The 14,346-nt window shown below is 40.1% G+C and overlaps 1 protein-coding gene across 1 annotated transcript in view; it reads left to right on the forward strand.

The window, feature by feature from the left end:
• Positions 1-14,346, forward strand: part of LOC132817116 (integrin alpha-6-like) — a 92,139-nt gene that overhangs the window by 51,382 nt on the left and 26,411 nt on the right. Inside the window, exons 7-13 of the mRNA XM_060827296.1 lie at positions 1,923-2,116; positions 3,939-4,027; positions 8,284-8,411; positions 10,828-10,923; positions 12,309-12,370; positions 12,456-12,622; positions 13,858-13,998. Of these exons, the coding sequence (XP_060683279.1) occupies positions 1,923-2,116; positions 3,939-4,027; positions 8,284-8,411; positions 10,828-10,923; positions 12,309-12,370; positions 12,456-12,622; positions 13,858-13,998 (877 nt within the window). The remainder of the gene's footprint in view (positions 1-1,922; positions 2,117-3,938; positions 4,028-8,283; positions 8,412-10,827; positions 10,924-12,308; positions 12,371-12,455; positions 12,623-13,857; positions 13,999-14,346) is intronic.

The following is a 14,346-nucleotide window of genomic DNA, read 5'->3' on the forward strand; positions in this document are numbered from 1 at the left end:
GAACTGACAACCAGAAGCGGGAGAGACAAACCACTACAAATGCCGGAGGAAACAACACAGAAGCGCTTCACAAGAGGCTCCCAAGCACCGAGGATGTCACCCAGACAGGGGAAGAAATGTCTGCAACACAAATTCCCAGCTCGGCGAACAGAACCACAACAGTCTGCTTTTAAGTGTTATTTATCTGCTAATCAACCTATTCGGACATGTGATGACATGTCTCTGTGTTAGGTGGGTCTTGAACATGGGTGTTTTGGTCCAGAGGTAGGGACACCACTACTGTTCCACAAGATCCTCAAAGAGTCTGTTTCTCTGATGTAACATTTCATGATCAATGAACCATATGCTTTCTGCAAGTTGATTCAGAGAGTCAGAAGAGGGCAAATGTGTCATTGAATTCATGCCAGCTCACTGTAGAGCAATTCAATCCACCTTGCTGCTCTTCTCTAACCCTGTAACCCTCTGGATTTATATCCCTCAAGTGAGCTTCTAATTTTTTTTGACAATTTCTATCATTGACAATTTCTACTTCCAACTCCCTTAGAGCCAGGGATTTCCAGGTCATAAGCTTCTCCCTCTGCTCCTCTCTTGCCCAAAAGCTTCAATCCATTACTTCCAGCAAAATGGCGGCAGAGTTGGGCACTCCACCTGGACCTCCTCTGTTCAGCCTATTCTTTTTCTTTTCTTTTTTTTCTCTGTTTCTAGCAGTCCCTGAGCAGTCACACAGGGAGGTGAGTCACTGGGGTGGTCTGAGGGCAAGGGAACCCTGAGGGTGGTGCGTGAGGGCAAGAGAACCCTGGGAGTGGTGCGCGAAGGCAAGAGAGCCCTGGGGGTGGCGCACGTAGGCAAGGGAGCCCTGGGAGCGGTGCACATGGGCAAGGGAACCCTGGGGATGGCACGCAAGGGCAAGGGAGCCCCGGGGGTGGCGCATGTGGGCAAAGGAACCCTGGGGATGGCACACGAGGGCAAGGGAACCCTGGGGGCAGCGCGTGAGGGGGGTCAAGTCCCAGGAGCAGCATGACTCAGCCTGTTGCAGTTGAATTGAATGCCTGGGAGGAGCGGACTGGAGGCTGGAGCGGAGTGGGACAGTTGTTGGACTGGGGCCTGATGCAGACGCTCAGACCACGTGCTCAGCTGCTGCTATTTGTAACTCTTTACTGGATTGCAATGTCAATCCTTTAACTTTGCTATAACTTATTTTTAAGACACTGTAAGTAATGCTGCTACTTTTCCTTTTATTCCTTTTTGTATCCAAGATTTGTACCTAGGTACTTGTACCTAAGATGGTGCGTTTAGAGGCAGCCATTGCAAAAGCTTTTTCACTGTTCTCCTGTACTTCTGTACTGGAGTACGTGAGACATAAAGGATATCCTATTCTAGTCCTTGTACCATCAAAGAATGGAAACCGTTTTCTTTCTAGTCCTGCAGAAAGCAGCAGTCTGAGTACTGATCCTTGGGGATCCCCACAGCCTGCTGTGCTACAGACTGAAAATTGGGTAAAAGCTCACCAACCATCACTGACTTGCTTCTCTGTGAGCTTGCAGTTGGAATTTTGTTTCTCTCAAGCTCAAACTTTCTCAGTTGCTTGCTGATGTCCCAACAGTGTTTTTAAGTGTGCATTTCCAAATCATTTACTTTTTTAGATATAACTTTGGAATACCGATTTTTAAAATTGTGAAGGTGTCAGCACAAATTGAAAATATTTATCCCTCCATCAGGCCACTTTTTCCACATTTATTTAAGGCATGATGGTAACTAACTATAACAATTGTAGGGGTTGGAATATGTGAATACAGTAAACTGAAATAGTTAAATTTGGTTGTATAAATGTGTGCATTCCAATTATGATGTGCTGGAGTAACTGTCAAAAAAAGTCTACATTTTCCTTCTGTGCTTTAAATGAGATTTTTGTTTTTACCCAGCTGGTTGGATCTTGTAGTAGGAGCCCCACAGTTCTTTGACAGAGAAACAGGAATTGGTGGTGCTGCATACGTTTATATTAATCAAGGAGGAAATTGGAAGAACATACAGCCTATTCGTTTGAATGGGACCAAAGATTCCATGTTTGGACTGGCTGTTGAGAATATAGGTGACATTAACCAGGATGGGTATCCAGGTAAGATTGTAATTGGTTTAAAAACTGAACAACGAGTTTATTTTTTAAATAAGATGAGAATTTATGTGCTTATTATATTACATTGCAGACAGCCTGACAACACTCGACTTGAAATATAGTATGCAATTTGTACCTCAAATATTCCTGCTGATAACACTCTTTAACATAAACCTTTCTGTTTGAAATGTCCTATGGAAATATTTATGTTGGTTCTTCAATAATCCTATAATGAAATAACTATGTAAGTACTTAGGTTCATCAAAATAAATTGATAATGGTCATATCTCTAAAAATGTTTCTAATAAATGCCTAACTATTGTTTCATAAGTAACCAAAATTCTAATGCACAAAGGTTTTAAGGAAAGTATAATGTCAAAACTACTTATTTCACAATGTTATCAGAAAATGTTTTATGCCTTTAATACCACTTTGGAGATGAATGCTTGAAGTTCTCAGCTTTTCCTGAAGGCCTTGGCTTTGACGGTTTTCTCAGAAGTCGTAATATGAAAATCTTCTCAAAATGCATTAGTAGTATTTACAATAAGTGAAATGAGAGAATATTTCTCTTCTCTGTTCTCAGAAAATCTACTAACCTTTTCAACGTTATTGGAACAAAACTAGTGGACAAATTTCAAAAGCATTATTCAGTTAAATGTTGGACCAAATGTTTTTTTTTAATCAGTGAGTGGAAGAATTGAAGGAAAAAAGTATCCTTTTATAGCCACAAATGTGTAATCAGTAATATTCAAAATGTAAACTCTCTGTCCCAAATTCTGTTTAAACTTCAGAAGGTGTTTAAACTGAGGCAGACACTGTCTGGCATTTGGATGTCATTAAGAGAAACTGCCTGATTTTTGTTCTGTTACTTTTAATGGAATGATAATTAGGTGGAACGTCTAAAGAGAACACTATCCTTAAGTGAGATTATTGTCTATCTGATGAAGATGAAAATCTGCCCTAGCTCAGGGAGATGGACAATTCAACTTTTTGATAGCACTCTTATTTAGCTAAACCTATACTAAGCAATGTGGTATGAGGCTGAACATCCTGTCACATGTGCCTATTACAAACCTTTTTGCTGATTCACTAATGTTTGCAGGGTCTGGGAAAGTTTCCTAATTCAAATATTTTGAAAGTAGTTTGGATATCTGAAAACAATTGAATAAATAGCATGTGACACTGGGAGAAATGAACTTGCCCCTCAAGGAGCCGAGATGAGTTGCAGTCGGCCATCTTTATAAATGGGCCAAAACATAAATATTCTTGAAGTTCTGGTGGCTCAGACTCAGTCACTAAGTGGGATCAAGGAATCTCCTGGCCATGTCCCCTTCTTTCTCAGATACAGATAAATTTAGTTCGGCTGGACAGAGTTTTGACCCAAAATTGGCTTCAGGTATCCAACAGCAGAATCTTGGGTATGGTGTTTTTGGTCCAAGCCTATTTTCTGGACCTTTTATTAACATCTTCCAAATTAACGGCACATAGTCCTCCAATGATGCACGAACATTTAGGGCTTATATTAAGTCCACTACAATGTGTATTTTCAAAATTAATTTTGTTCCCTTACTAACAGATGAGGTAGGGATTATTGATTGAAAATTTTCATAAAATAATGGACAATTGCAGATTCCAAAACACCAGCATAAATTGAACTTTACTTACAATGATTACGTAAGTTGTGTTACCCACCAAATATAGACATTATTCTTGTAGTGCAGTGTATCCTTCAATTTATTTTGAGTAATATCAACAAATATCTGTTAGTAGTAATTATTAATCTCTATTGGAAAAGTAGTTACCCATTCTTTGCATCTTTTTTTAGATATTGCTATTGGAGCACCGTACGAGGAAAATGGCAAAGTTTACATATACCATGGATCTAGTTCTGGGATAAATGTGGAACCCTCTCAGGTAAAACTCTCACCAGGGTTTCACCTTTGTAGATCATATACCATACAGTACTGAAGAGGTCCTTAGGTCCATTCAGACTGTACTGCCGAAAATGTTTTATAATGTGTTCATAAAGTTTTGTTACTAATAAGAAAAACAGTTTGAAATCCTAATTATGGAATGTGCAAAAAAAAACACTTTTTAGTATGTTGAATTTTTAAGTTGTGTGTTAACACGTTTTCTGCAACTTATACATCTATGAAATAGAAGGCCATACAACAAACAGCAAAGCCAAGACCTAACTCCTAGCAATTTGGCTGCAAACTACAACATATGCAAGATCCTCAGCATTTTATAATGAGTTATATAACTAATATTGATGTGAAGCTGATAAATCAGTATAAGAGAGATTTGAGAGAAGATATCAGATTAGAAGCAGCATGCAAAATGGAGTTAGTAACCTGCAATGGATTGACATAAGTGTGGGACAGTCTTAGGGATAAGGTGCCAACAGCCTCTGGCATAGCATCTCTGTGGATAGTCACAGCCCAGAGATACTAAGGAGAATTATTGAAGTATTCTAACAGTAGTATTAGCCTAAAGCATATGATAAAACATGGAGGTGACCTGAAATCTAGGGTGTTAATTTTGAATTGTCTAGAGAATTGCATAATATTGCAAGAGTCTTTGCATTGTAAAGGATTGGCTATCCTTTCAATTTTGCGTGAATAGCTTTTTAATCTAATAGCATTCTTACAAATGTGGCTTAGCCATTTTGTTTCAGCAGAAGGTGGTCTTGAAACAGAAGCAAGAATGGGATATCAGTCAGGGCTTGTAACTTTGATTGACAGCAATATTTGAGTGCGTTAGGATGGAGACAGATGATTTCAACCTTATCTAATAAATTATTTAGTGGTCAGAAGTTCCCTTTTGGGGAATTATACTAGTCATTTGAATCAGCCTAGAGAAGATTTCAGTCTTATAATCAGCAATCCAAGGATGCTTATGTTTTCTAGTTTCAGCCTAATTAGCACATATAGTTGCAGTGGATTTCAACTAATAGTTTTTACTAGAAAAGGCTGAGTAAAGATCATGAGGGATACAAAGTCTTTTAATTAGGAATAACTAGTGATGTTGAACTCAAAAAGGAAATAGCATACCTTTCCAAAAAGGTGATGTATATATTAGGGAAGGAAGATGGGGCCCTAAAATGGGCTTTGCCTGTCCGACATAATCTTGGTGTAGGCCTTCATCTTTACTACAAATGTGCACCGGAGGGAATTAGAGGAGTAGATCATTAAGGTCAATCAGCCTGTGCTCCGGATTTGATGTCAGCAGTGCCATTTTAGAACTCTGTGATATTGCTTGTCTTAACCTCACACTCTTTAAAGGAATATTCACTTATTTATAGGTTAATTTGTTGAGGCTCTGTATATTGAAGAGAGCTAACTACATTTCATTAAATGAAGCAAAGAACTGCAGATACTGGAAGTATGAAATAAAAACAGCAATTGCTGGAGAAACTCAGCAGGTCTGGCAGCCTGCACTTCATTCTCTCTTGCCTGAGTAAAGCAGGTGAAGTGAGTCTGTGGCTTTGCTAGGATCGCAGACCCCATCAGAGTGAAAGGGCCATTGACTTCCTTCACATTACTTTGTGAGCTTCCACTGTTCTGTCTTATATCAAAATTAATAGGGATTCTCATCTTTCAATCTCTGGTTGGTAGTGAATTGTACAGATCGATATCCTGGCTGCAGTTGAGGGTGTCACCATTCTGTAGCAATCTACCCTAACATCTACATTTGAGCTTCCATGGCAAAGCAGATGGTGGCACCAAGTGATCCAGTGACTACATGCCTGATTATTCCAGTATGAGACCTATAGGCCACACTGGGCAGCACGCAAACCATCACAACCACTTTCCCATGGGCAGTGTGCTAAAGCTTTAGCTAAAACACAGCCTTCATATGCCTCAACCACCTTGGAGGAGCTCTGCAATCCTCCACAAAGTGAGTGTCAAACCTGACCTGCTGCATGCAGCACAACATGACCATCACAGGGAAACAGCTCTTACCACCAGCAGTACGATGAGCAGACACAGAGAGTGGAATGGGGAAAAATGGTATCAACCTGGATAGCCCCTTTCTGGCTTGAAAAATGTGTGATAGTAACAGCCATGTCACTTTGTAATCACTGACAGTCTTGCCTTTTACTTTCCTTCTGTCACTGACCATTATTTATAGAAAAGTTGTTTTTTTAAAAAGGAGCTGAAAATGTGTTGTTGGAAAAGTGCAGCAGGTCAGGCAGGATCCAAAGAGCAGGAGAATCGACGTTTCGGCCATGAGCCCTTCTTTAAAAAGGAGGCCAATCAGCCCATTGAGCTTGCTTGGCCCTTCAGTTCAGGCATGGCTGATTATTTCTCTCAGTGTGGTCCTTCTGCTCTCTCCGATATCACTCAATGTTAATTTTAAAAGCTATTCAGTGACTTGGCCTTATTGCCTATATGGCGGCGAATTCCACAAGGTCACAATACAGTATTCCAAAATAAAGAAATTTCTCCTCATCTCAGTCCTGCAACCCAAGACAGTGATCCCTTGTTCTGGACCCCACAGTTGGAATGAGCACCATCCGGTCTGTCTAGCCTGCCAGATTTTTTATACTTCAGTGAAATCCCCTTTCATTTCTCTAAACCCCTGTGAATGTAGTTCTAATCAGCTCAATCTCAATTCACAGTCATCCCAGTTATCAACCTGGTGAACCATTGCTGAACTCTCCCAATGGTAACCACATCTTTCCTTGGGTGAGGAGATCAAACTTACGCACGTTTCAGATGTGGATGCACTATGCCCCCATACAGCTGCGACAAAACTTCCACACTCCTGTACTTAAATCCCCTTGCAATAAAGGCCAATAATCCCCTGTTTGTCTTCCTAATTGCTTGCTGCGGCATGTCTCCATAATTACAATCACTGTACGCCCTTTACCACTGTTTATGAACTTAACTCATCCATTTTATTATGAATGGTAGTGCATTCAAATACAGCACCTTTAGATCTGTCTTTTTAATATTTCTGCACATTCTTTTCGTTCTGTAACCATGTTTTCTGCGAGCCCTTGTTTCCTCTATGCTGGTTAATTTTTAAGTTATCTTGGCCATTCATGATATTACTCTCCTTTTTTGATCTATTCAGCCAATGAGCAGAAGAGTGAGCACTGGCTGGTTACATCATAAATGGGCAGCCTTTAGATCATGTGTATATTACAGACAACAAACTGCATGAAATGCGCATTTCAATCCCCACATCTACACTATCTGATCTATCCAATTTATCCACCTCTGGTATTATGTCTGATTTATATTCTCATAACATATTAACATAGATTGAAATTTTCTTCTTATCCTTAACTTTGTGCTTCTTCAATTTGCTCGTAATTTTGATTTTGAACTTAAAAGCCATTTTGAAATTACACATGAGAAGTATTATTTGTTTGTCATTCCTGGATGTATAATTAGTCTACATAGTTCGTGCATCAAAAACCTTCAAGATTTTTGAATGAAGATTCTTTTTGCAGTGTAAGGTTTACGTGCTGTATTTGGAACATTTGGAGGTGGATTGTTGTACTGAGTGCTAATCAGTTATACTTGTGCCACTGGGAAGAAAGATGTACCAATGCCAGCATCCTTGATCAGGCCAACATCCCCAGCATTGAGGCACCAACCACCCTTGATTGACTGCAATGGGTTGGGCATGTTGTCCACATGACTGACACGAGACTCCCCAAGCAGGTGCTCCATTCCCAGCTTTGAAATAGCAGGCGAGCCCAGGTGGACAGAGGAAGCACTTCAGTGATACCTTTTAAGGCTTCACAGGTGAAATGCGGCATTCCCACAGACACCTGGGAATCACTGGCCCAAGACCATCCAAAGTAGAGGAGGAGCATCCGGAAAGGCGTTGAGCACCTTGAGACTTGCCGTCAGGGAAGAAGCAGAAGCCAGGTGAAAATGGCGAAAGGAATGCACTGTCACATCAATGCTCCACCTCCCCCTTCCCACAATCCCCTTCTGCCCCAAGTGTAACAGAGTCTGCAGAAGCTGCATCGGTCTGTACAGTCGCCTATGGACTCACCCTGAGAGTGGAAGAGAATAATCCTCATATGTGAGGGACCGCCAGTGATGTTTATTGAGATATAAAGTTTAAATGTTATTAATTGAATAATTCTCCTCCCTCTTTGCATTCATTCCAATTGTTACCTCCATTCCTTTTCTCTTTCCTTCCAGATTCTCAATGGGAATGACGTTGGGATCCCTCTATTTGGCTATTCTCTTGCAGGCAACCTAGATGTCGATGCAAATAAGTACCCTGATCTGGCTGTTGGCTCACTCAGTGATGTAGTCGTGATGTACAGGTGAGATATTGTGCAATAATCCCGTTACGTAGCATTGCTAAGAATAAAATATTGCAAATATTGGGGTGAAAGTAAGGCAGAACCTATAAATGTCAAGTTCCTGCCCACAGTGTCCTCTGCCGGCAATACCATTTCAGACTGCAGTATGTACAACTGCTGTGCAGAACTTTCTTTCAATTCCTGTTAAACTGGTTGGCAATGTTAATCGCTCTACCCTGCACATGACTGCCAGATTAGCAGAAAGCTATCATGACTCATTGCTATACAATAATTCGCTGCATTTGTCCTTGTGACCGTTACATTGGTTGATTGACCAGTGATAACCTTTTACTGTTTCCTGATCTCTGGGACCAATCGTTCTTCCTGTTTGTAATTTTTTAAAAATTCTGTTCCGCTGCATTTTCCACTTGCTGTTGGTTGGTAATGACCTCAGTAATGTTGCAATCCTGCATTAACCATTAATCTTCCCGCTCTGACTGAAGTGACCATGAAATGCTAACTGTCTCAATCTGTCTCCTTACCTGAGGCATGGTGACCCTTGGATTAAACCACCACCAGTTGTCTCTGAAATGAGAGTGCGGGGTTCCGGTCTGATAGGAGTATGGTGACTTTTATCCAGCACGTGTAACGCAGGTCGCAAAATTTACTGAGTTATATCTCCAGCATCTGCAAGTTCTCATTTTCTACTGAGTTAGCACAAAGTCATGCTGGTAGGAATTAAACATCTCTAGCTGCACACCTGCCAGTGGGTGGATAATTCAACCCTTGGGATTAGCCTTATTGCTTTTGTCTGTTCCGTGATTAGACCTTGTGTCTCAGTGACCAGAACACATGTAGTACATGATAGTCTGCCATAGTCTGGTTCATGACCTTTTCAGACTCTTACATTCTATAATTTTGTCAATGAATTTCAATATTATGTTCTTTTTATTGATTGATTGCTGCTCATCATTTAATTAGATACCATGAGCACTGTGGACTAAGAACAGTTATCTGTTCTCTTTTCATTCTTAGTTCAGTCCAAAGATGTGCAGGTTTGGTGGATAGCATGGTCAACAATGTCCTGGGATATGCAAGCTAGGTGGGTTAACCATGGGAAATGCGGGGTTACAGGGAAAGGGTGGGTCTGGGTGGGATCTTCGGAGAGTCGGTGTGGACTCGATGAGCTGAATGGCCTGCTTCCACCGTTGTAGTCATTCTATGATTCTAATTCAGCTATAGCTATGAAGTACATATTTCAATTATTTTCCCTACCTTTGTGTAGCATTTTCTCTGACTTCTCTGAAGCTTCTCCCATTTGAAATGCTGCTCCTGAATTTTATTTTTTGCACAAGTGACTATTTTGCCTAAAGTGCTGAACCCAGGTCACAACCACCGTTAGAAACAGATTCAGATTAGAACGAGGCCTCATTAGCAGGGCCAGCATTTAATGGCCATTCCTAATTGTCTAAGGGAAGCTGATAGTGAGCCCCTTGTTAGCATTGCACTTCATCTGGTGTAGGTATCTACTCCTACCCCCTCTCCCTCAATGCTTCAACAAAATTGAAGCATCAGTAATTTATTTCCAAGTCAGCATGGTGTGTGGTTTGGAGAGGAACCTGCAGGTGGTAATGTTCCCAATCTTCTGCTGCTCTTGTCCTATTAGGTGGTAGAGATTGGAGGTTTAGAAACAGGTGAGTTGCTGCAGTGCACCTTGTAGATGATACACACTGGGCTCTCTAATGGTGGTGGAGGGATTAATGTTTAAGTTGATGGAAGGATTTTTCATCCAAGATGGTTGGATTCTCTTCTAGGAGATGCTCATTGCTTGATGCTTGTGTGGCACAGATGGTACTTGCTACTGAATGTTATCTTGGGCATGAAGTACCTACTTCATGATTTGAGAAGTTACTACTATTTCACAAATAGTTTCTTAATCCATTCACTGAATTCTCATTGCGTTTGTTTTAGTGAATAGTGTTTTCTGTAGAACTCAATCAAAGGCTTATTGGCAATTGATGTTGGATGTTTTGTGCCTTTTTTGACTACAAGTTTCCTCTTTTCAGTCCACGCTGACTGCTGTTTACTGGATCATTACTGTACAGATAACTCTGGTGTTCAAACCAAACCATTATTTTGCATAGAAGTGAAGTGAATGTAATGTGTCTGAGTCTGTTTTGTCAATCGTTTTTTGAATGTAATGTGGTGTGACCCTGTTTTTTTCATCTTTCTTACCTCCCCAGTGTTGCTTGACTAAATCTTATTGATCAATAGTATTTCACTGACGTCCTGTCTAAGCTGTCAACATTCTAGGATGCCACATACCTTTTGGTGAATTATCTTTGAGCCTTTTTGCTGTTTACAAGATTTCCATCTCACTATACAGAAGTCTTTATCTTTAGCCAGGCATTTTATTTGTTCTTGATCTCTTTCTTAGGGCACGACCTGTTATCCAAATCACAAAGAGAGTCACGACTACACCCAATATTATTGATATGAAGAAGAGCTATTGTAGTAACAATCAAGGATTTTGGTAAGTAATTTAAAATCTTAAAAAAAGTGTCAATCAATCTATATTCATTTAAGTATACCCATAATGTTTCTCACCAGCATAACAAATTGGTGTGTTCCAACTAAGAATCAGCAACTGTTGATGGATGTAGGTCAAGGATTGAGGAGCAGCTGATGGGGCAAAGATTCGTCCAAAGGTGCAGACTGTCCTGAGAGTTTTTACAGGGCCTTTGATAGGTTGGTTGCAGAGATCATGAACAAAAGGGTGTAACCTGGTGACCATATTTCCTGTTTCTAATATATTTCAGTGAATCTTGTGTTAAGGGATCTGTTAGAGGGGATTCTGCTACTTCTGAAATATCAGAGACATGATTCAGATATTTGCTTCATATATTGGCAGGTTATTTTCCTGAAACTTGAGTGGCCACAAACAAACCAGCTACCAAGAATATTTAAATAATTTCATTTGAAAGAAGATGATCTTCAATCCAGCACAATATTTGTCTCAGTTTTTGAAAATGTTTTTAAAGTGTATTTACCTTCAGTAACTGAACAGAGATTAGTGCTTACCTCTTAGACATTTTGTCTTCCCTAGACTCAAGTGTGTACCTGAGATTCTCTTCATGGGCCTCTGTGATTCAATTGTTGACTCCTGCTCTAAAATCAGAACAGAAACCCGTACATTATCAACTCTGTCAAATCCTGCTACCCAAACAAGCCTGAATTATGAACATTAAGTGAAGAACAAAATCAGAAAGTTTGGTTCGGAACTATCATACAGAGTAATAGAAGTACATGCTGGCAATAGTTATTGCAAAGTAAGGGACAGAATAAAAAGGACAGCTTGGAATAGTTTGTCAGGTCAGTGAAACGGGAACAGACGCACAGAAGCTGAGCAGATCAGAATGTGCTTCAGTGTGAAATTCAGGCTCGTTACATCGGATGTGTGGTGAGGAAATGATTGAACTTGGGGACAACTGCTAAAAATGTTTAAAATGCTAGAAAACTGAAGAAATCTTTTCAAAATGTTCTTATGAGAATCTGGAAGTCTCTTGATGCTATGTTATCAACATGGAATGATCAGGAAAGCTGTGATGTAACTGTGTTACAGGCTCACTAATGAAAGCTTATGTAAAACAATTCATTTGAGTAAATGAATTATATTTAAATGTTTATTATACTGGGAACAGTACCAAACCAACAGAAGATTGTTGTTTTAATGCAGTCAAAGAGAGCACCTATTGTTTTTCTATCTATTCTCCATTGTGAAAGGAACTTGCATCCAAATTGTGACTCCAGGATCTAACTTTTTCTAATTTGTTCAGCCTACCCATTCCTATAGGAACTAAGAAATGGGTATTTAAAAGTTGTGTGTATACTAAAATATACAATACCTTTTCTTTACAGCATGAGCGTCAAGGCATGCTTTATGTACACAGCTCATCCCAGTGGTTTCAATTCCAGGATAAGTAAGTGAAAGAAAAATCTCCCCTGTCATTTTTGTATTTTTCTGATTAGCTATTAAGTTGCTAATATGATTAATTCCCTATTTAGTTGTAAACTATTGGATTGAAGCTGACACTGCAAGACATAAGATGGGTCGGAAGCCGAGAGTCAGATTTATTTCTCCTGGGGATGTTTCCACGAACAATGTGACTGGCAGTCTCACACTAAACATGCAAGGAAAAGAGAAATGTGTGACTGAAGAAATGCAGCTGCAAGTAAGAACTTCTTAATATTAAAAATTTAGGCAGTGCCCTTTTGTTGGTGTCTGGGGCTGTATTCATTTTAAAATAATCTTGACATCCTTATTTGATTCAGTATTTTAAACCATCAAGCACATTGAGGTAAAATTTTTCAAAGTTATCTTTAGTGAAGGATGATACATATTGGAGGTTATTTGGTGCACTATACAAATTTAGGTAACTTGTTTTTTCAGGGGTCGGGGCATCCAGAACTAGAGGGCATAGGTTTAGGGTGAGAGGGGAAAGATATAAAATAGACCTAAGGGGCAACTTTTTCACACAGAGGGTGGTACGTGTATGGAATGAGCTGCCAGAGGAAGTGGTGGAGGCTGGTACAATTGCAACATTTAAGAGGCATTTGGATGGGTATATGAATAGGAAGGGTTTGGTGGGATATGGGCTAGGTGCTGGTAGGTGGGACTAGATTGGGTTGGGATAATGGTCGGCATGGACGGGTTAGACTGAAAGGTTTCCTTGCTGTACATCTCTATGCCTAGAAGACAACCTATTTAAATTGATTTATGAAATGTTAATTCCATATTGAATGTATAAGTATGTAGACCTAGTTCCTCATTTGGGACAGTCTTGTATTAAAGATGGCTATTATCTGGCAAAATGCTATCTTGGTGGTTTTTATGCAGAAAAACCTTTATTTAGTTGGGGCCTCCTAGGATTCAAACCCAGACTGCCAAACACTAGCCCATGTTTCTGGATGACTAGCCAGTGACATTACCGCTATGCCACAACCTCCACCCTCAATGGTGCCTTGCCAATTAATTGGGCAGTTAGAGAGTAGGCATGCATGTTAATGTCTTTTCAGCACTAGACTATGTTCTGTATATTTAGGGGCAGCACGGTGGCACAGTGGTTAGCACTGCTGCCTCACAGCGCCAGGGACCTGGGTTCAATTCCCGCCTCAGGCGACTGACTGTGTGGAGTTTGCACATTCTCCCCGTGTCTGCGTGGGTTTCCTCCGGGTGCTCCGGTTTCCTCCCACAGTCCAAAGATGTGTGGGTCAGGTGAATTGGCCATGTTAAATTGTCTGTAGTGTTAGGTAAGGGGTACATGTAGGGGTATGGGTGGGTTGCGCTTCGGCGGGTCGGTGTGGACTTGTTGGGCTGAAGGGCCTGTTTCTACACTAAGTAATCTTAAAGGAAAGGTGGCGATAAGGGTGTCATTGCTAACTAATCCACTTCATTTTGAATATTTAGGAGCATATTTATGATATACTACACCCTATTCCCATATCAGTTGGAGTACTGCTCAAGCAGTCAAGACGCAAGAAAAGGCAAGATTCCAACTTAATTGACTTGCTTCCTGTCCTTGAGAAGAGTGACCCTCAGCGTACAGAGGTTAGGGTTTAGTTTATTGTTTCGCTGATATATATGGCATGTGTGTTTGTAGGTTCCTTCAATATATTAATTCTTCACTGCAAACTTTAACCACAATTTGAGCTGATTTTAGCTATCTAACTCTTTTATACCTTTTAAGAGAAGAAAATTTTTATTCTGTGGTGAATGTTTTCATATTTTAAATACAAAAATCTTGAAATGCTGCATTTTATTCCTGTTAAAGTGTACAACAAATCAACTATATGTGTGTGTATTAGATTGGTGTGATACTCCCTATGATCTAAAGTGCAAATGCAAATTACACAGGCATTTGCTTTGGCTATAAGCAGAGCTCACACTGGAGTACCA

This window comes from Hemiscyllium ocellatum, chromosome 7, assembly GCF_020745735.1.
Source record: "Hemiscyllium ocellatum isolate sHemOce1 chromosome 7, sHemOce1.pat.X.cur, whole genome shotgun sequence".
Lineage (NCBI taxonomy): Eukaryota > Metazoa > Chordata > Chondrichthyes > Orectolobiformes > Hemiscylliidae > Hemiscyllium > Hemiscyllium ocellatum.